This window comes from Vanessa tameamea, chromosome 17, assembly GCF_037043105.1.
Source record: "Vanessa tameamea isolate UH-Manoa-2023 chromosome 17, ilVanTame1 primary haplotype, whole genome shotgun sequence".
NCBI classification, from domain to species: Eukaryota; Metazoa; Arthropoda; class Insecta; order Lepidoptera; family Nymphalidae; genus Vanessa; species Vanessa tameamea.
Window position 1 is genome coordinate 8,468,427 of NC_087325.1, and position 15,726 is coordinate 8,484,152.

At 31.1% G+C, this 15,726-nt stretch overlaps 1 protein-coding gene across 1 annotated transcript in view; it reads right to left on the reverse strand.

Annotated features, from left to right (window-relative positions):
* Window positions 1–745: 745 nt before the first annotated feature.
* The window catches only part of LOC113400490 (uncharacterized), a 37,695-nt gene continuing 22,714 nt past the window's right edge, over window positions 746–15,726 (reverse strand). The window contains exons 3-4 of the mRNA XM_064217578.1: window positions 2,950–3,021; window positions 746–1,001 (exon numbers count right to left, since the gene is read on the reverse strand). Of these exons, the coding sequence (XP_064073648.1) occupies window positions 769–1,001; window positions 2,950–3,021 (305 nt within the window). The 3' untranslated portion in view covers window positions 746–768. The remainder of the gene's footprint in view (window positions 1,002–2,949; window positions 3,022–15,726) is intronic.

Below are 15,726 nucleotides of genomic sequence, written 5' to 3' on the forward strand. Positions count from 1 at the left end.
CACTTTTGTGTCCCCATTTAACCAAAAATACATGTATAAACTTGCAGCTAAATAGCTTAAAAAATGATAATAGAAAAGGTCGATTTCAGTGTTTGGAGTGATGTTGACAATGAATTTACTGAGTTATTAATACAAATTTTATAAATATCATGCGGTGAAACTTGAGATCTATCTATTAAGATACTGAATGTTTTTTTTCATCCATAATCAATGCTCCAGTTTTAAGATATTTCGAAAACAGTAAGCGCTATTTAGGCGTTCCGCAAGGACTGTCCTCTTAAGTTATTGTAATACTCATAACATCACACTGAATTTAAAAACAAAACGTTATGGTACGTTTGTGTGCACAGGGTATTTATACAATAGACGACCTCCGTGGTCGAGTAGTGTGTACACCGGTTTTCATGGGTACGCCACTCCGAGGTCCCGGGTTCGATTCCCGGCCGAGTCGATGTAGAAAGAGTTTAGTTTTCTATGTTGTCTTGGGTCTGAGTGTTTGTGGTACCGTCGTTACTTCTGATTTTCCATAACACAAGTACTTTAGCTACTTACATTGGGATCAGAGTAATGTATGTGATGTTGTCCAATATTTATTTATTTATTTATTTATTTATACAATGAGTTCCTAGATAAAAGCACAGGGAATAACTTGGCAGAGCACACTCTTTAAGTTAATTTAACTGATAAGAATAATTTCAGTAAGATCTCCTCGGTTAAAGTACATCAGATAAAGTAAAAAAAACGATTTTTGTATTTCTAGTTTTTATTCTACGACTTGGGATACTTTGTGCATTTCTTCATGCAGACCATGCATATCCAAGAGGGTTCTTCTGTGGTCGTCATCATTGTGGTAGGGGCTGGTGTAGTAGTGGTAGTGGTAGGCTTCGGTGGCTTACAGAAGTAGTACGGATCGAAATGGTGGGGGATAAACTCGTGTTCATGCCAGTTGTCTATAGGTATAAATGGTGGTGGTTCATCGACGTAAATAAGGGATGATGCATCTGAAATGATAATTAAAATAAAAAATTGTATATCTGTTCATGTTATAAGGAAAAACAAAAGAAAACCACAGGCAATCAAACGGACGTGACGTCACACCAGCGAAACGAAACACATAAATGATCTGGAGTTAAGACAAGTATGCGATCATCGACAATACGATTTTTTTTTATGAAATAGCTAGACGGACAGAGGCAAATGGGCTACTTGAAGTTGTCTGTGAAATGGTCACCACCGCCCATAGACATTGTTGCAGTGAGAAATTTTAATCATTCCCTACACCTCCAATACGCCACCGACCTTGGGAACTAAGTAGTCCCTTATACCTGTTAAGCTATCTCACTCACCCTCCAGACCGGATCACAACAATGTAAAGTATTCCTGCTTGGAGAATATATGATGAGTGAGTGGTACTACGATGTTTGTGGATTATAAGAAATACACGTTCAATTGCCTGTTAGTTTACTCAAGAGAGGATGTTGCCCATAGCAACCCCCAATAACAATAAGTACGACTGTTACTCATAGCAACACGAATTACTTATATCACAGGTACCCGACCAGACGGGCTTGTCCAAAGCCCTAACATCAAGTAAATGATAAAATGTTTTCGTGTCAGCCCTTAGCCTTGATGCAATTAAGGAATAGATCAAGAAGATGAGATCGACTCATGCAATAAATACGCTTCTGTGTTTGTCCTACATTCGTGGCAGTTTAACGGATCCCTGATCTTGTTCCTGAATCTTTTTCATAGCGATAATTTGTAACATTGGCTTTTTGTGGAAAAAAATTACGACTGTAAAGTACTTTATCTGTAAAAGTAGAAATAGAAAATCTGTAAATCTAGCGACATTTTAAATTTACTTATAAAACATGAACAAGATCATAAAAGTTACCGAGCTTGTTCTTAAGACGTTATTATTCTTTGCCATACTTTAGAAAAGATTTTTAAAAGAAATTGTATCCTAAATACCTACGATGACAGCATTTGAAGTATACGCATGACATTTTGAACATCTCAGTATTTTGAAAAAATAAATAAAAAGTCAAACTTAAAACGTTTTCACAACAATCAGAACTACGATTCAGCGATACGAGTAATAATCTGTACAGGAACCAATAAAAGGAATCGTAAAGCTGTACTGTTATATACTTCCTGTCAAAACAATTAACGTCAATCTACATTGTAAGGTATTGTCTTAACATTCGATCTTTAAAAATTACACAATATTTAAAATACTACATGTTCATAGAAAAAAAAATCTATCCGATCTTATATCTTGCTATCGATTATTATTTATCTGTGGTAAATAGGCTGGCAACACACGTCAGAGCCGTTTTTGGGCAGCGGCAGCTCGAAAAGATTTTCATCCAAGCTCTCGCTTGCATCACATAGCCCATTTGCAGTCTATCAATAAAATTAACTTTTTTGTCAACATAACCTTAAATGATTCGATTCTAGTAGATTAATATTTCAGATAGCTTAGCCAATTTTATTTGTATAATTAATTTAATTACATTTTATTTATAAAGATATTACATATTACATAATTTATAAATAATAAGCGATGATCTTTTTAACGAATTCTCGTCATGAAATAAATTATGATTGAAAATACAAAACACGAATGAGAAATGAGGTTCATTTACATAACGATGAATTCCATAACAAATACTTTACAATTAACAACTTCTTGATATATATTTTTATCCAATAAAATCGTATTTATATTTTCTCGCATCCGATTTACCTTTACAAAAGTTTAAATAAAATAAAATTGGAATTGCGATATGAAATATTAATCTACTAGAAATCAAAATTACCATGTTTTACATTTAATATTAGTAGAATTTAATAAAGACTAATTATTCAATTAAAATTGTTTGAAAAGATTAAAAATATATTATATTAAAGTATAAAACGTCGTAACCACAAATAACATTTTCTTACCCTCGTCATGTCTTCGTGGGGAGCAGTACAATGGACAGACCTTTATGCAGAACAACACTGGCTCTTGATTATCTGTGAAATTTAATTATTGCAACGTTATTATTGTATTTCCATAAAACGACGTTTATTTTAATTACCTACAATTTCATAATCCTTTAAACATCAATTTAAGTATGATAAAGGGGATAAGTTTGGAGCTTATCCCACGCTGCTCAATTTCGAGTCGATTGTTACCCATGAGGCAGAATCTCATCCAAGTTAAGCAAGTGTATCCGTGACGTTTTCATTCACCGCCGATTATAAGAATAATTATTTAACACAATATATGTAAAAAATTGCTTTACTTATATATATATATATAAACTGATACTCGTAATCTAGAATTATATCAGCCAATAAACATCTCAATCATTAATTATATTTATCATCGCAGAAATCTCAACCAATCGTTAATAATATTAGAAGTAACATATCGTCCTGTTCCGTAACATGTTGATATGTTACTCCGTACTTCCGTGATATGTTACTACTATTTTAGCATAAAAAGATCCGTGTCTGTTTATGCTAAAATGGTAGACAAAAATACTCAGTCTCGTCCTATACCTTCTCATCAATCTCTTTAGTATTTACAAATGAAATAAAATGATTTAATATAAATATATCTGTATTTACACTTGAGTGCGAGAACTACAAAAAATTATTTAATATTAAAAAAAAAAAACTAGTGTTTTTAAGCTTTTCTGAAATTTATTCCGCCCGCGTTTTAGGCTCAACGAATTCTAGATACGATGTGTTTTATATTACGTTTATCAAAGAAAAATATATGTATAATTTATTCTTGCCCGGAGTTACGAAATAAAATATGGTCTTGCCGTGACTTTGACTTTTATAGAGAGAAAAATACGCCTTTATGTGCGGACATTATAAAACAAGAGACAGAAAAATGATATCCTGAATTTTTTTCCTCTTAAGTATTTGATTAATATCTATCAAACATTTTTTGCGTAAAAAGTAAAAATCTGTAAGTCCAACTGCTGAACAAAGACCTTTTTCCCTTCAAGGTATTAGAACTCTTTCGACACGTTGCTCCAATGCAGGCAGGTGAATGCCTATGTAGCCAATATAGCTGCCCGTCTCGACTTCGTATGAGTAATCATACAAACGTCATGAGGAACTTCATGATTAAGAAATTTAGAAAAATGTATTCGATTGATGTTTAAATTCCAAGTTTAAAGTCAGCGTCTACTTTACGGAAGGAGTACCTATCTAAGAAATTCCAAGTCAGTCGGCAATATAGTTTCGAGATCTCGTGATATATGTAATTTCGAAACATACCGGTTTCCTCACAATGTTTTCTTTCACCGCACTAGATTAAATAAACATATGAACATGAACTCCGGTTTAAGCCCGCAAAGGTTATAGACTACATAACATCACGTCTGAGTCTGTTTGATGAGTTCAACGAGTTTTTAACCGCGTAGAGCACTATGTCCACTAGTAAATTAGTCTTGAATAATTCATAAATTTAACCTAAAGCTATTTTCCAAAAAATAACAAGATAGATCTGGTATAACAAAATCAAATACAAGTCTTTGGAACTTTCACAAACAATAAAGTTCTTCTGAAAATATAATAAACATTGTGTTGGTGTAAAAGTTACCTCCAAGCAAGAAAAATGCCCGAGCTAGCGATATCAAACTCAGATAAAGTATGCAAAAACTTGAGTACATTTTTGTTTTTTAAAAAATTTTTTTTACGATGAATTTTTTCCACTTCACGCACCTTTCACTTGAAAATAACGACAGCTTTCCTCGAATACGAGCCGCAGTCTTTATACAAAGGCACTTATCGACTTTTATACTTATTACGTATCGCGATAGCAATCTTCGATCAATACATTTTATTTATTTGAATTGTATAACTTTTATCTCAATCGTGAGAACAAAGATAAACGTATTTTTTTTAACTTTTTGTATGAGCTAATTATTTCAAAAGAAAGAATTATTTTCAAAAGAAAAATCTTTCAAGATACACACATTTAAAAAAAATCCTTTAAAACGACCTGTATTTATTTTATTTTTTAGGACAAAGTAAAGGAGTAGTTGTAAAAGCTCTCCAAACGTTTCATAAATCGTTGCTTAATCACATTAGCTACCATTGCCTCAGATGTACTTTCTCTTTTAGAATAAACAGCCTTTATTAAAGTTATCCATAAAAAATTGAGAAGATTCCCGCCAAATAAGATTTATAAAATAGGAAAAATAAACTTGTCAATTATATTTATTTATTTATTAACTCTTTATTGCACCCAAACATAAAACTAAAAATTACAATTTTGTTACACAAAAGTTGCATCGCTAAGCAGCGATCTCTTCCAGGCAACCTTTGGTCAGAGGACCATAATATTTACATACATGGGAAGGGTACAGTAATTTTAATTCAGTTTGCCTATAGTATAAATACATAATATAGTAGTACACAATACACAGATAACAATAAATATATATAATATAAATATACATATATGTATACTATAATAAATACATACCCAAATATATAATTATTTGGTATATATAATACATATGTATTTATTAAACTTATATATATGTATTTTGTTATATATTATTTGTATTATTTAAAGATTAATTTTTAGTTGTTTAAGAATAAAACATGCTTGTTTGCACCATCCCGTTTCCCACAGACAAATTCTTACTCTAAAGGGTTGTCTGTAAGAGATTGCTTTAAGCAATAAGACCGCCTTTGCACGCTTCTCTTTTTTGTTATATGTTCTTGTAATGTTATGTACACTGTATCTTTTGTCTTTTGTGTGCAATAAAGTGTTTATAAATAAATAAATAAATAAATAAATAAATACATACATTAAATATATGTAAGAAAAATAGGTGATATAACAAAACAAAAAATTAACAACGACGACTGCTTAGTATTAATAATAATAATAATAATAAAGTTGTTTAAATCTTATTCCTATAACGAAGACCCTAGGAAATCTAAATGATAAAGTAACATACATACTTATATATATTATACACTATGTTTTTTTAACTAAAGAATGAAATGTAATTCTTATAATAATTCTAACAAATACAAGCATTGCTTGGGAAGGCACAGGCCCCTAAGATATGGGGGTCTCCTAGTTAAGAGGTTCGGACCCTTTTCGTGTATGTAATGTATGGTAAACTAAACAATAAAATCAATATAAATAATATTATATACGTCTTCATTATATTGCAATAACATAATGAACACATTTGTTCTCCAAAAGTATCTGTTGGTATTCAGGTGGGGTAGGGAAATGGGATCTGTAGATAAGGGTGAGTAGCCACTCCTTACTGATATGTCTATTCTATATCAAAACTTAGATATCCAAATTAATCTAAACTATTTTTGAAGTAACAAGAATACTTTTAGGGGCAATTTCTTTATAATTTTAATTAAAAATAAAAATGTATCTGAAGGAACTGACTTCTGACGCATTTTTCATACTAGTTTAGAAGTGAGAGCTGTTTTATTAAGATTTCTAAGAATAAGGTTCACAATATACGTATTAAAGAAAACAAAAAATAAATAAATTACACTTACTTTCAATGACATTAATTTCATTCTTATTAGTAAACAAATCTTATTTCTAATATTTCAATGTTAATCAAAGAAACATAAAAGTAATATTCAATAGCAACAATGTCATAGCAATTCCTTTACCCATACGTAATGATGCCACAGATATTAAAACTAGGAAACATCGCCCATAATTTATGCACTGACCACCAGTTTTATTCACCAGTACATAGTTCCAGACTCCTTACATAAGACACTTATAGGAACTTGTTGTAGACGTTTTAAAACAACACGATAAAAAAGATTACACGAGACATATTCGGTATTTCATATAAAATTAATTAAATTAATATTATTATACGTTGTACTTATAAAGTATGACCAATGTTTAATATCTATGAAAGCATGCTTTTGTTAGTTAAGATTAAAGCCGCGAGATTAAAACCTTGCGGTAATGAATAACAAATATAATTTATATATATTTTTATTTGTTAGAATTATTGAATAACTACACCGAAATAAATACTTAACAGTACCATGTATACTGCTTATAATAAATATTTATCATTTTTTACTGATTTTGATTAACTTAACAAGCAATCATAAATTAACTAAAGCAATGGTAATTTGATTTTGAAATCTATAAAATGGTATAATATCAAATTTAAAAAAAAAATCAAATTTCGAAAGCACAGACATACAGTTTAATTTTATTTATTTCATTGTCAAAATAATGAGCAGTGCCTGGCAGATATAAAACATCGAAATTATTAGAGAGACGCAGGCGCATGGCGACCTTTCACCGCACCGAATTTGAACTTTCATAAGGCTTTATAAAGGCACAGATACTTACCAGACATTTAAATTGCATATGTGTACCGTATACAGATAAAAACAACTTCAAAACTTAAATTGTAATGCTGTCTGTTAATAAAAACAGGGAACACAAAAAAAATACAAATTAAATATAAAATACACCAAAAGCACGGACAACATGTCCTTAGAACTAAAAAATTAATAAAAAAAAAATCAAACTATCATAACGTGTGGCGACGCGTTGCTATTATTATGTTCCTTTTTGTAATAGTTTTTGTATAAGATATTAATAAGTGTTATGTACTCTAGTGTAGTCTATAAAAATAACATAAAATATTACATTTAATAAATAGTATAGTTTAATTTTAAAATTATACGTCACGAAGAAAATGGAGTCCCTGCAAAGGGCAGCTATAAATAGCTACAGAAAAGAAAAACGATCACTTACCCCGAAGGCCTTTTGGGATCATCATGAATATGAATAAGCTTTTCGATCTAAAAGGAGTGTTAAATAAAGCAAAAAGAGGATATATAAAAAAAGATTGTTATAATTTACTTTTATTTGCTTTTAATGCATTTTTATATTTTCATAGAATCGATATGGCCCAGTGGTTAGAACTCGTGAATATAGACCGGAGATTGCGGGTTCACATCCGAATGAGGACTGAGTTTTAATGTTCTTAATTTATACTTATAATTTCATCACGTGTTTGCCACTGGAGGAAATCATTGTGAGATCACCAGCATGTGTCAGGTGAAATAATGCCACATAAACCTCCACACAAATGGAATATGCAATTTAAAGTATTTACATAACTTGAAAAAATTAATCAAAAAGTTTACTTAACTTGCGATTTCGGTACGATAATATTAAGAACAAATAACTGTCGCGGGCTCTTAAATCTATTCACAGCCTTAATGTTGCGTATACATTTTATAGTCAATATTTATATTTAGATCTTGATATCAACAGTTTGTACAATAATTTAACGCTAACTCGGGTAATTTTCACTAAAATAAACAACAATAGACTGAAACTCGTGCGACATGACATATCCACCTTGAGACAAATTTACACTTTAGTGAATTAATTGTTATTTTACCTTGTAACATTATGGTTTGCTTGTTAATATATAAGAAACAAATTTATTTTTCTTTATTTGACATATTTTCGTTTGTATTTTGTTATTTTTAACATACCTATATGTATTATCCAAGTGTTTTCTGATATATTTTTGTTAACGTTAATATACTCGGTCGTTGCGGGCTGCACAAGTCCGGTCGTTGTGGCGATCTTTGGAGAGGGCCGATGTCCAGCAGTGGACGTCCTTCGGCTGAGATAGAGAGAGAATTTTATCTAAACAAAAAAATAATTATCAAAACCTAAAATGTATTCCTTTTACTATCTGTTAATTTGGTGTCAGTAGTCTGTGTAAATCGTACTTAAATCTACTATAAGTTAAATAACAAAAGAATTCGTATCTAAAAGCAATTTGATTACAATACAACCTGGCGGTAGGTTTTGTGCAAACCCGTCTGAGTATGTACTACCTACTCATCATGTATTCTACCGCCAAGCAGCAATGCTTTGTGTTGTTCTATTCTGGTTTAAATTATGAGTGAGTCAGTGTAACTACAGACACAAGGGGCATAACATCTTAGCTCCCAAGTCCCAACGTTGGTGGCGCAATTATATCTATGATTAATTTCTTGCAGTGCTTATTTCTATGGGTGGTGGTGACCACTTATCATCAGGTGGTCAATCTGCCTGTACGCTTACTCATATAATAAAAAAGAAATGTACATTAAATATTCCAAATAATAATAAAGTGACATGTTCAACTTATTTCCTCCGTGAATTTAAAATATTAGCTCTTTTGTGACGTACACGTATAAGACGAGGTAACTCGACTGCACTTCCCTTTGCCTTTGACGTGTACAAAACAATTTTCAGCAAAGTTAGGAACGAAGATGGAAGGCTGTAATTTTATCCTCAAGTAGACATTCGCATAAAATAAGCCATTTTATTTGCTCATTGCGACTAGGGACTACAACTTCATTCGCGTTCACTTAAAACATGTTTTGCCCCAGATATTTGCCCAGAAAAATATTATATTTATAATTATATATATTGATATTATATAAAAGACAGGTTCTTTGTTTATTTGTACCTATGGATATCCATAAGTTTAAAACAAATGTATATAACGAGGGGTCAGGCGTCAACTTGTTATCAGACATGATCATCATCATCATCAGCAGCCCACACTTGTCCACTGCTGGACATAGGCCTCTCCATTTGCACGCCACTGTGATCTATCTTCGGCTACTCGCATCCAGCTTCTGCCAGCCGTCTTGCGCAAATCGTCACTCCACCGAGCCTGAGGACGTCCTACACTACGTTTGCCGAGACGCGGTCTCCACTCTAGAACACGTTCATGATGATTTTCGAAATGAAAGTCTAATCGTTCCCGTTAGTAATATATTTTTCGATATTCACTTCAACTCGTCACGTGATCTTCGCAGAACGTTGCCATTGTATGATGATTCCTAATTAAACTTATTGATGCTTCGACATATGTATAATATATACATGTTCATAAAATAATATGTACATTCTCAATTTAGAAATAAATTAATTGATTACTTATTTAAATGTTTCTTTTTTTTTTATATTCTACAAACGTTCGTGTAATCGGTGTCATTTTTCAATTTTAGGTGTAGACTTAGAAGTTATTAGCGTGGAACGAGAAAATTATTTTTCCTTAGTTTATAAGCTAAGTTTATTTATATCTTCAAGGATTTGCTAATAGTAATATTAAACTTGTAAAAAATACCATTTCAATTTGTAATTTAGAAAACAAATTACTTATACAACATTTCTAATGATCTATCCAGCCTTAACTACTATATTACACAACTTATTGAAAATACCAAGTGTTTTATTTACATGTGTTTATTAAAATCACTAAAATAACTACCTAAATTTGTATATGAGACTAATCAATCAGCGTCTACCAAACCAGCGATCCGTACTCAACGTAAGCATCCGTCTTTTTTTCTTAACCGTATTTTTTATTTTTAGAATTCATAATTCTATTTATAAATTAATAAGTTTAATAATGGGTTTGTCACGTGGATATTCCACGTGACAAACCCTGTGAAAAGTTATTTGACGTGAAGGTATTGTGGATCAGGCGGAAAGTTTGTTGCATTACCATCAAACAATTAAGAAACTATTATTTATTTATTTATTTAACTCTTTATTGCACACCAAATATACAAAAAGATACAAAATATATTTTCTTTAAAAGAAAATTGGCCAAGCAAAAGGCGGTCTTATGGCTTATAAGCCATTTCTTCCAGACAACCTTTGGGTTAGAAGGATAATGTGTATGGAAGACGGCAATATGGTGGTGCAGTAAAAACTTACATTATGAAATAATAACGAATACAACTCAATAAATATAGCAAATACATAAATACAAAAAAATACTAATAAATAGAATATAAAGCAGATTATAGATATTTATAAATAAATCAACCGATTTCGATAAAAACAATGCAATAAAACTGATAGACACGTTATTTTAACATTCAAAAATCGTGAAATTCATTCAATGATCAAAATCAAAATATATTTTATTCAAGTAGGATTTTACAAGTACAATTTTCAATCGTCATTTTACAAAACTATATTAAGTGAAGCTACCACCGGTTCGGAATGTAACTCAGAATGAAACTCAGTAGATACTCTGTAGACTATATACTATAGACTTATAAATACGGTACTCATGGATTAAAATAATAAAAATTTGATTTCTGTCCCATTGTGTTGTGTCAAATCAAAGTGAGACTATGTGAGTGAAAAAAAGAAGGTATATCTGTGTTCGAGCACACACTTTCACATCTGCACAGATATAATGTCGGTTTAGCTGCCTTGGCCGGAATTTATTCAGGAGGACATTAAAATTTTAATCTTATTTAATACTAAAATAGGATATGTACCAATAATGCTTTTTAAAAAAAAACATTAACGACGGTGTACGATATTTTAATAATAACATGAAATAGTAAATCATCTACATCGTGGATGACGCACTTTGCAGTGTTCACTCTAACAATCTCGTATGAATAGTTCGACTATCTAGCATAGTCAAAAGGCACCTGGCATAACTTGGCACTTCTCTTCATTGGCCCAATGATGGATAGTTGGCAACACGATTGATTTAATATCCTCCTACCTGATATCACTTAAGCCTAAGAGTCTCTCAAACTTCGAACTAATGAGTTTCCAATTCGTTATCTGCATGTATTTACACAACACGATAAAACATCGTTACGATATTTGAATAGCCTTAGAATCAATTGAACTTTTGAATGTATATAAAAAAAATGCTATTTATATACCTACATAAATAGCATTTTTTTAAGTTTTTGTACGAAATACTCGCGTTTTAGTGGTTGGTTGTCAAGTGTTAGACATAAAAAAGCCTATGTCCTTAATTGGAATTCAAGCTTTCTTATATCAAATTCGGTTTAGTTAAAAGAGCAACATACAGTCAAAGCTACTTTCGCTTTTATAACCATAGTTTAGATATAACATTTACGCCTGTTATAAAACAACAGCTTTGTTGGTACAGTAGCTTTAAAGGCTACAGAAGCCGAGGTTCTAGGTTCAACATCCAGGTCTGCTAATTGAAAGGTAATCGTTTCCCCGTTCGAAAAATTCGTCATGTCAGGAACTCGGCAGTGCTTACACTCCAATGTCTGAGAAAACACTTAAAATTGTTGGTTTTGCGTCTGAGCCCTTTCATCGATCGTATCGGATTTTTTACGTGCGAATAGAGTGTGTTAGTGCAGTGGTATTTGCGTGCAAACTTGAGCACTATAATATGTACTGCGCAGTTTGCTCATCGATCATAAGTGCAGGATGATCATCAAGGTCACTCATATAATAGTCCAATTTATCTCATCGAATTAATATACTTCAGTTTAATAATAAACTTCCTCATTAACATGCTATGTCATGTCCAAATTCTAGTCAAATTTATCTATATTAACTTGTACTAAAATGGCTAATATGTTGGTTTTTATAAAATCGATTGAGATGTAAAATTACATATAAATAAAAGTTACCTTCCATTCTTTACGCTCCTCTTAAAACATTTATAAACAACCTTTTACGTGGCGGCCATATTAGCCTTAAGTTTACGCTACATAGTCTGCTAAATTGTATTGTCTCCAGCGTCGAAAGAATACATTACATTACACGTTCACTTCCCAAAGAAAACACAGTCAACTGATTTCAAAAGTAAGGTTAATTACCTCAAATTTACCTTTAAGATTTTATATATATCTGAGATTTACATTCATAATATGTAAGAATTATATAATCAACATTATCTAAGAATTTTACATTTAAACTTTTACGCTTTTAATATATTCAGTACCATTTATTTTAGTTGAGGCACCAACCTTGAGAACTAAGATGATATGTCTCTTGTGTCTGTAGTTACTATCGCTCACTCACCCTTCAAACCGGAACACACAAATACTGATTACTGCTTTTTAGCGGTAGAATATCTGATGAATGGGTGGTACGTACCCAGACGGGATTGCACAAGGCCCTACCACCAAGTAAACCAAGTAAATGTTGACTTAAATAGAATAGGATCTTCGAGACGCAAATACCTCGAGATAAAAACAAAAAAAGACTCATTTTTTATTAAAATAAAACATGTATGATGTTCAAATTTACTGTATGAATGAACGAGTATTTTATTTGATAAATTAAGGATTAATAATTAACTAATTGAAGGAATGCAGATTTCATCGTAAAATATAACACGTTTAAACACGAAAAAACCTGAAAGATAATAATACTTATTAACTCTCACTTCGAATGAAAATGTGACACTATATTTTTCGCTTTATTGGCAGAGAGAACCGTCAGTTTGTATCAGTGTAATCTACCTAGTGTTTAAAAAGTAACAATTTTTGCTGAAGAAGAGTTTTTCCAATATTAGCGGCCAAAACAATTTTTAGGGTAAATGAAGCCCGCCAAAACTACTTATCCCTTTTTCCACAGAGAATAAAATAAGTCAAAAGTCGATTAAAAAAAATTAACGTTCGATTACATTAACATACTTTAATTTTTATAACGGACATGCCAATTTAAATTTAAGAGATTATACTTTCCGATTCGATTGACTTTTGAAGTCACCATCAGACAATCTTTAGAATTGTGCGTAGATCTAGATACGAATAATTATGTATAACTTATTCTAAAGTTGATAAATGAAGTTATATGAAATCTCTCCTCTCTTTTCCGTCTATCTACACTGACCCTCGGCAATGTATAGCTAGTTTTTAATATGTACAAGATATATACAATTTAAGATATATATATATATTATATTTTTAAATATTGTCTTTAGTAAACAAAAGACAAAAGTATCAAATGCCTATTTATAACTTAAAACTACATGGTTACTGAATAACCCTTAAATGTTAAGTTACCATAATTGTTGACAAAAATTAAAGAGATTTAAGTTAAGTAAACAAAAGCAATTAAAGTAACTGAGTGGCTTAAATAACTGCATAACTTAAATCGCTCGGCTTTTAAGATATTCATGAAAACTTTAGTTATGTCATAATAGCTTATCTTGAAATTTAAATGTCATCTCAAGGTACTGGAAAACAGAGTACAGCTCATTATTTTAAATTGACTTAATTGATACTTCAATTTTACTTACAAAATATTCTTCTAAATTTGAAATAAGAAATAGCAATAGAAACATCTCTTTTTTATATTAAAAAAAAATATAACTCTTGTCTGAAAATAAATTTTGATGAAATGTTTTTTTATTTTTGCGAAGGAGTAACTTAATTGGCATTTAACTCTTCGTCAATTATTTAGAGAGACTGAGACTTATAATAAGCTTTGCCAATTAATTTTAATTGTTTATTAATTAACACTAATATATAAGACATATTTCTACATAAACACTATATGTTACGACAACATAGATGATAAAAATGCGTGAAGTTACATCTTCTTGACTTTAAGATGTATGTATAAATTTAATTATACTTCATTGACATAACTTTGCACTTGAAGTGTTGAAAAAGAGCAAATACTAAATTTCTTGTCTGTTCTTCTTGGCAAAATTTACATTCCGAACAGCCTAAATATTTATATAATTCATTTAAATTACGATTGAAAATTGCTAGTAAAAGCGTACCTTAATAAAGAATAATTTGACTTGATTACATTTGATTTGACTTATAATTTTTATTTAAAAATACCTTTTTTTTAAACTTTTAAAATAATCTAATACTCAAAGAATACATAAATACATAATCAGCCTGTAAATTTCCCACTGCTGGGCTAAGGCCTCCTCTCCCGTTTGAGGAGAAGGTATGGAGCATATTCCACCACGCTGCTCCAATGCGGGTTGGTGGAATACACATGTGGCAGAATTTCGTTGAAATTAGACACATGTAGGTTTCCTCACGATGTTTTCCTTCACCGCCGAGCACGAGATGAATTATAAACACAAATTAAGCACATGAAAACTCAGTGGTGCCTGCCTGGGTTTGAACCCGAAATCATCGGTTAAGATGCACGCGTTCTAACCACTGGGCCATCTCGGCTCTTACTCAAAGAATATTTCCTCCAAACGTTAACTGGATAAAAGTAAAATACGGAATACCGATACTAATTATAACAATACCCCCAAAAACTGCCTCTAAATACCGGCACATACATTTCCTTCACCGTCAAGCATGAGATCATAAATAAGAAAGTAGTGCCTGAAAATTAATCGGTTAAAATTCACATATTATAGCAACCGGGCCTTCACGGCTAACAGCGATTTTTTGATAGTATTGCTTTTTTAATATAAGTAATGTAATTATTGTATTTTTAATACCAGTGTTCATGTTGTACTTGTTTTTTTATCAAGTTTGTGGTTACTTTTCAAGCAGTACGTTAGTACTCACTTCACTCAAAATGGGTAAGTTTATTTGTTGAATATTTTGAATAATTATAACTGTGTGAAATTCCAAGGCCACGCTAATTTAATTTTGTTTTTGTGTTTAAAAAACCTGTCAGTCTGTTGTCTTTGTAATTGTTGATTTTGTTAATTAAGGAAATTGTCAGAATAAAATAGGAATGAAAAATTATAAACTTTGTAATTATTAGTTTTGACAGTTTCGGTTAAAATAATTTTGAGCAAAAGGCATTCAAGAAGATATCAAAGGCCCTGATTTGTTGTTGAATATTGTTATTTTTTTTTAGCAAAGCGAAGCAACTTTCCTGTCCTTCATAACTCTGAGAAGTGAGAAAACCAACTACAAGCTACCATAAAACATGAA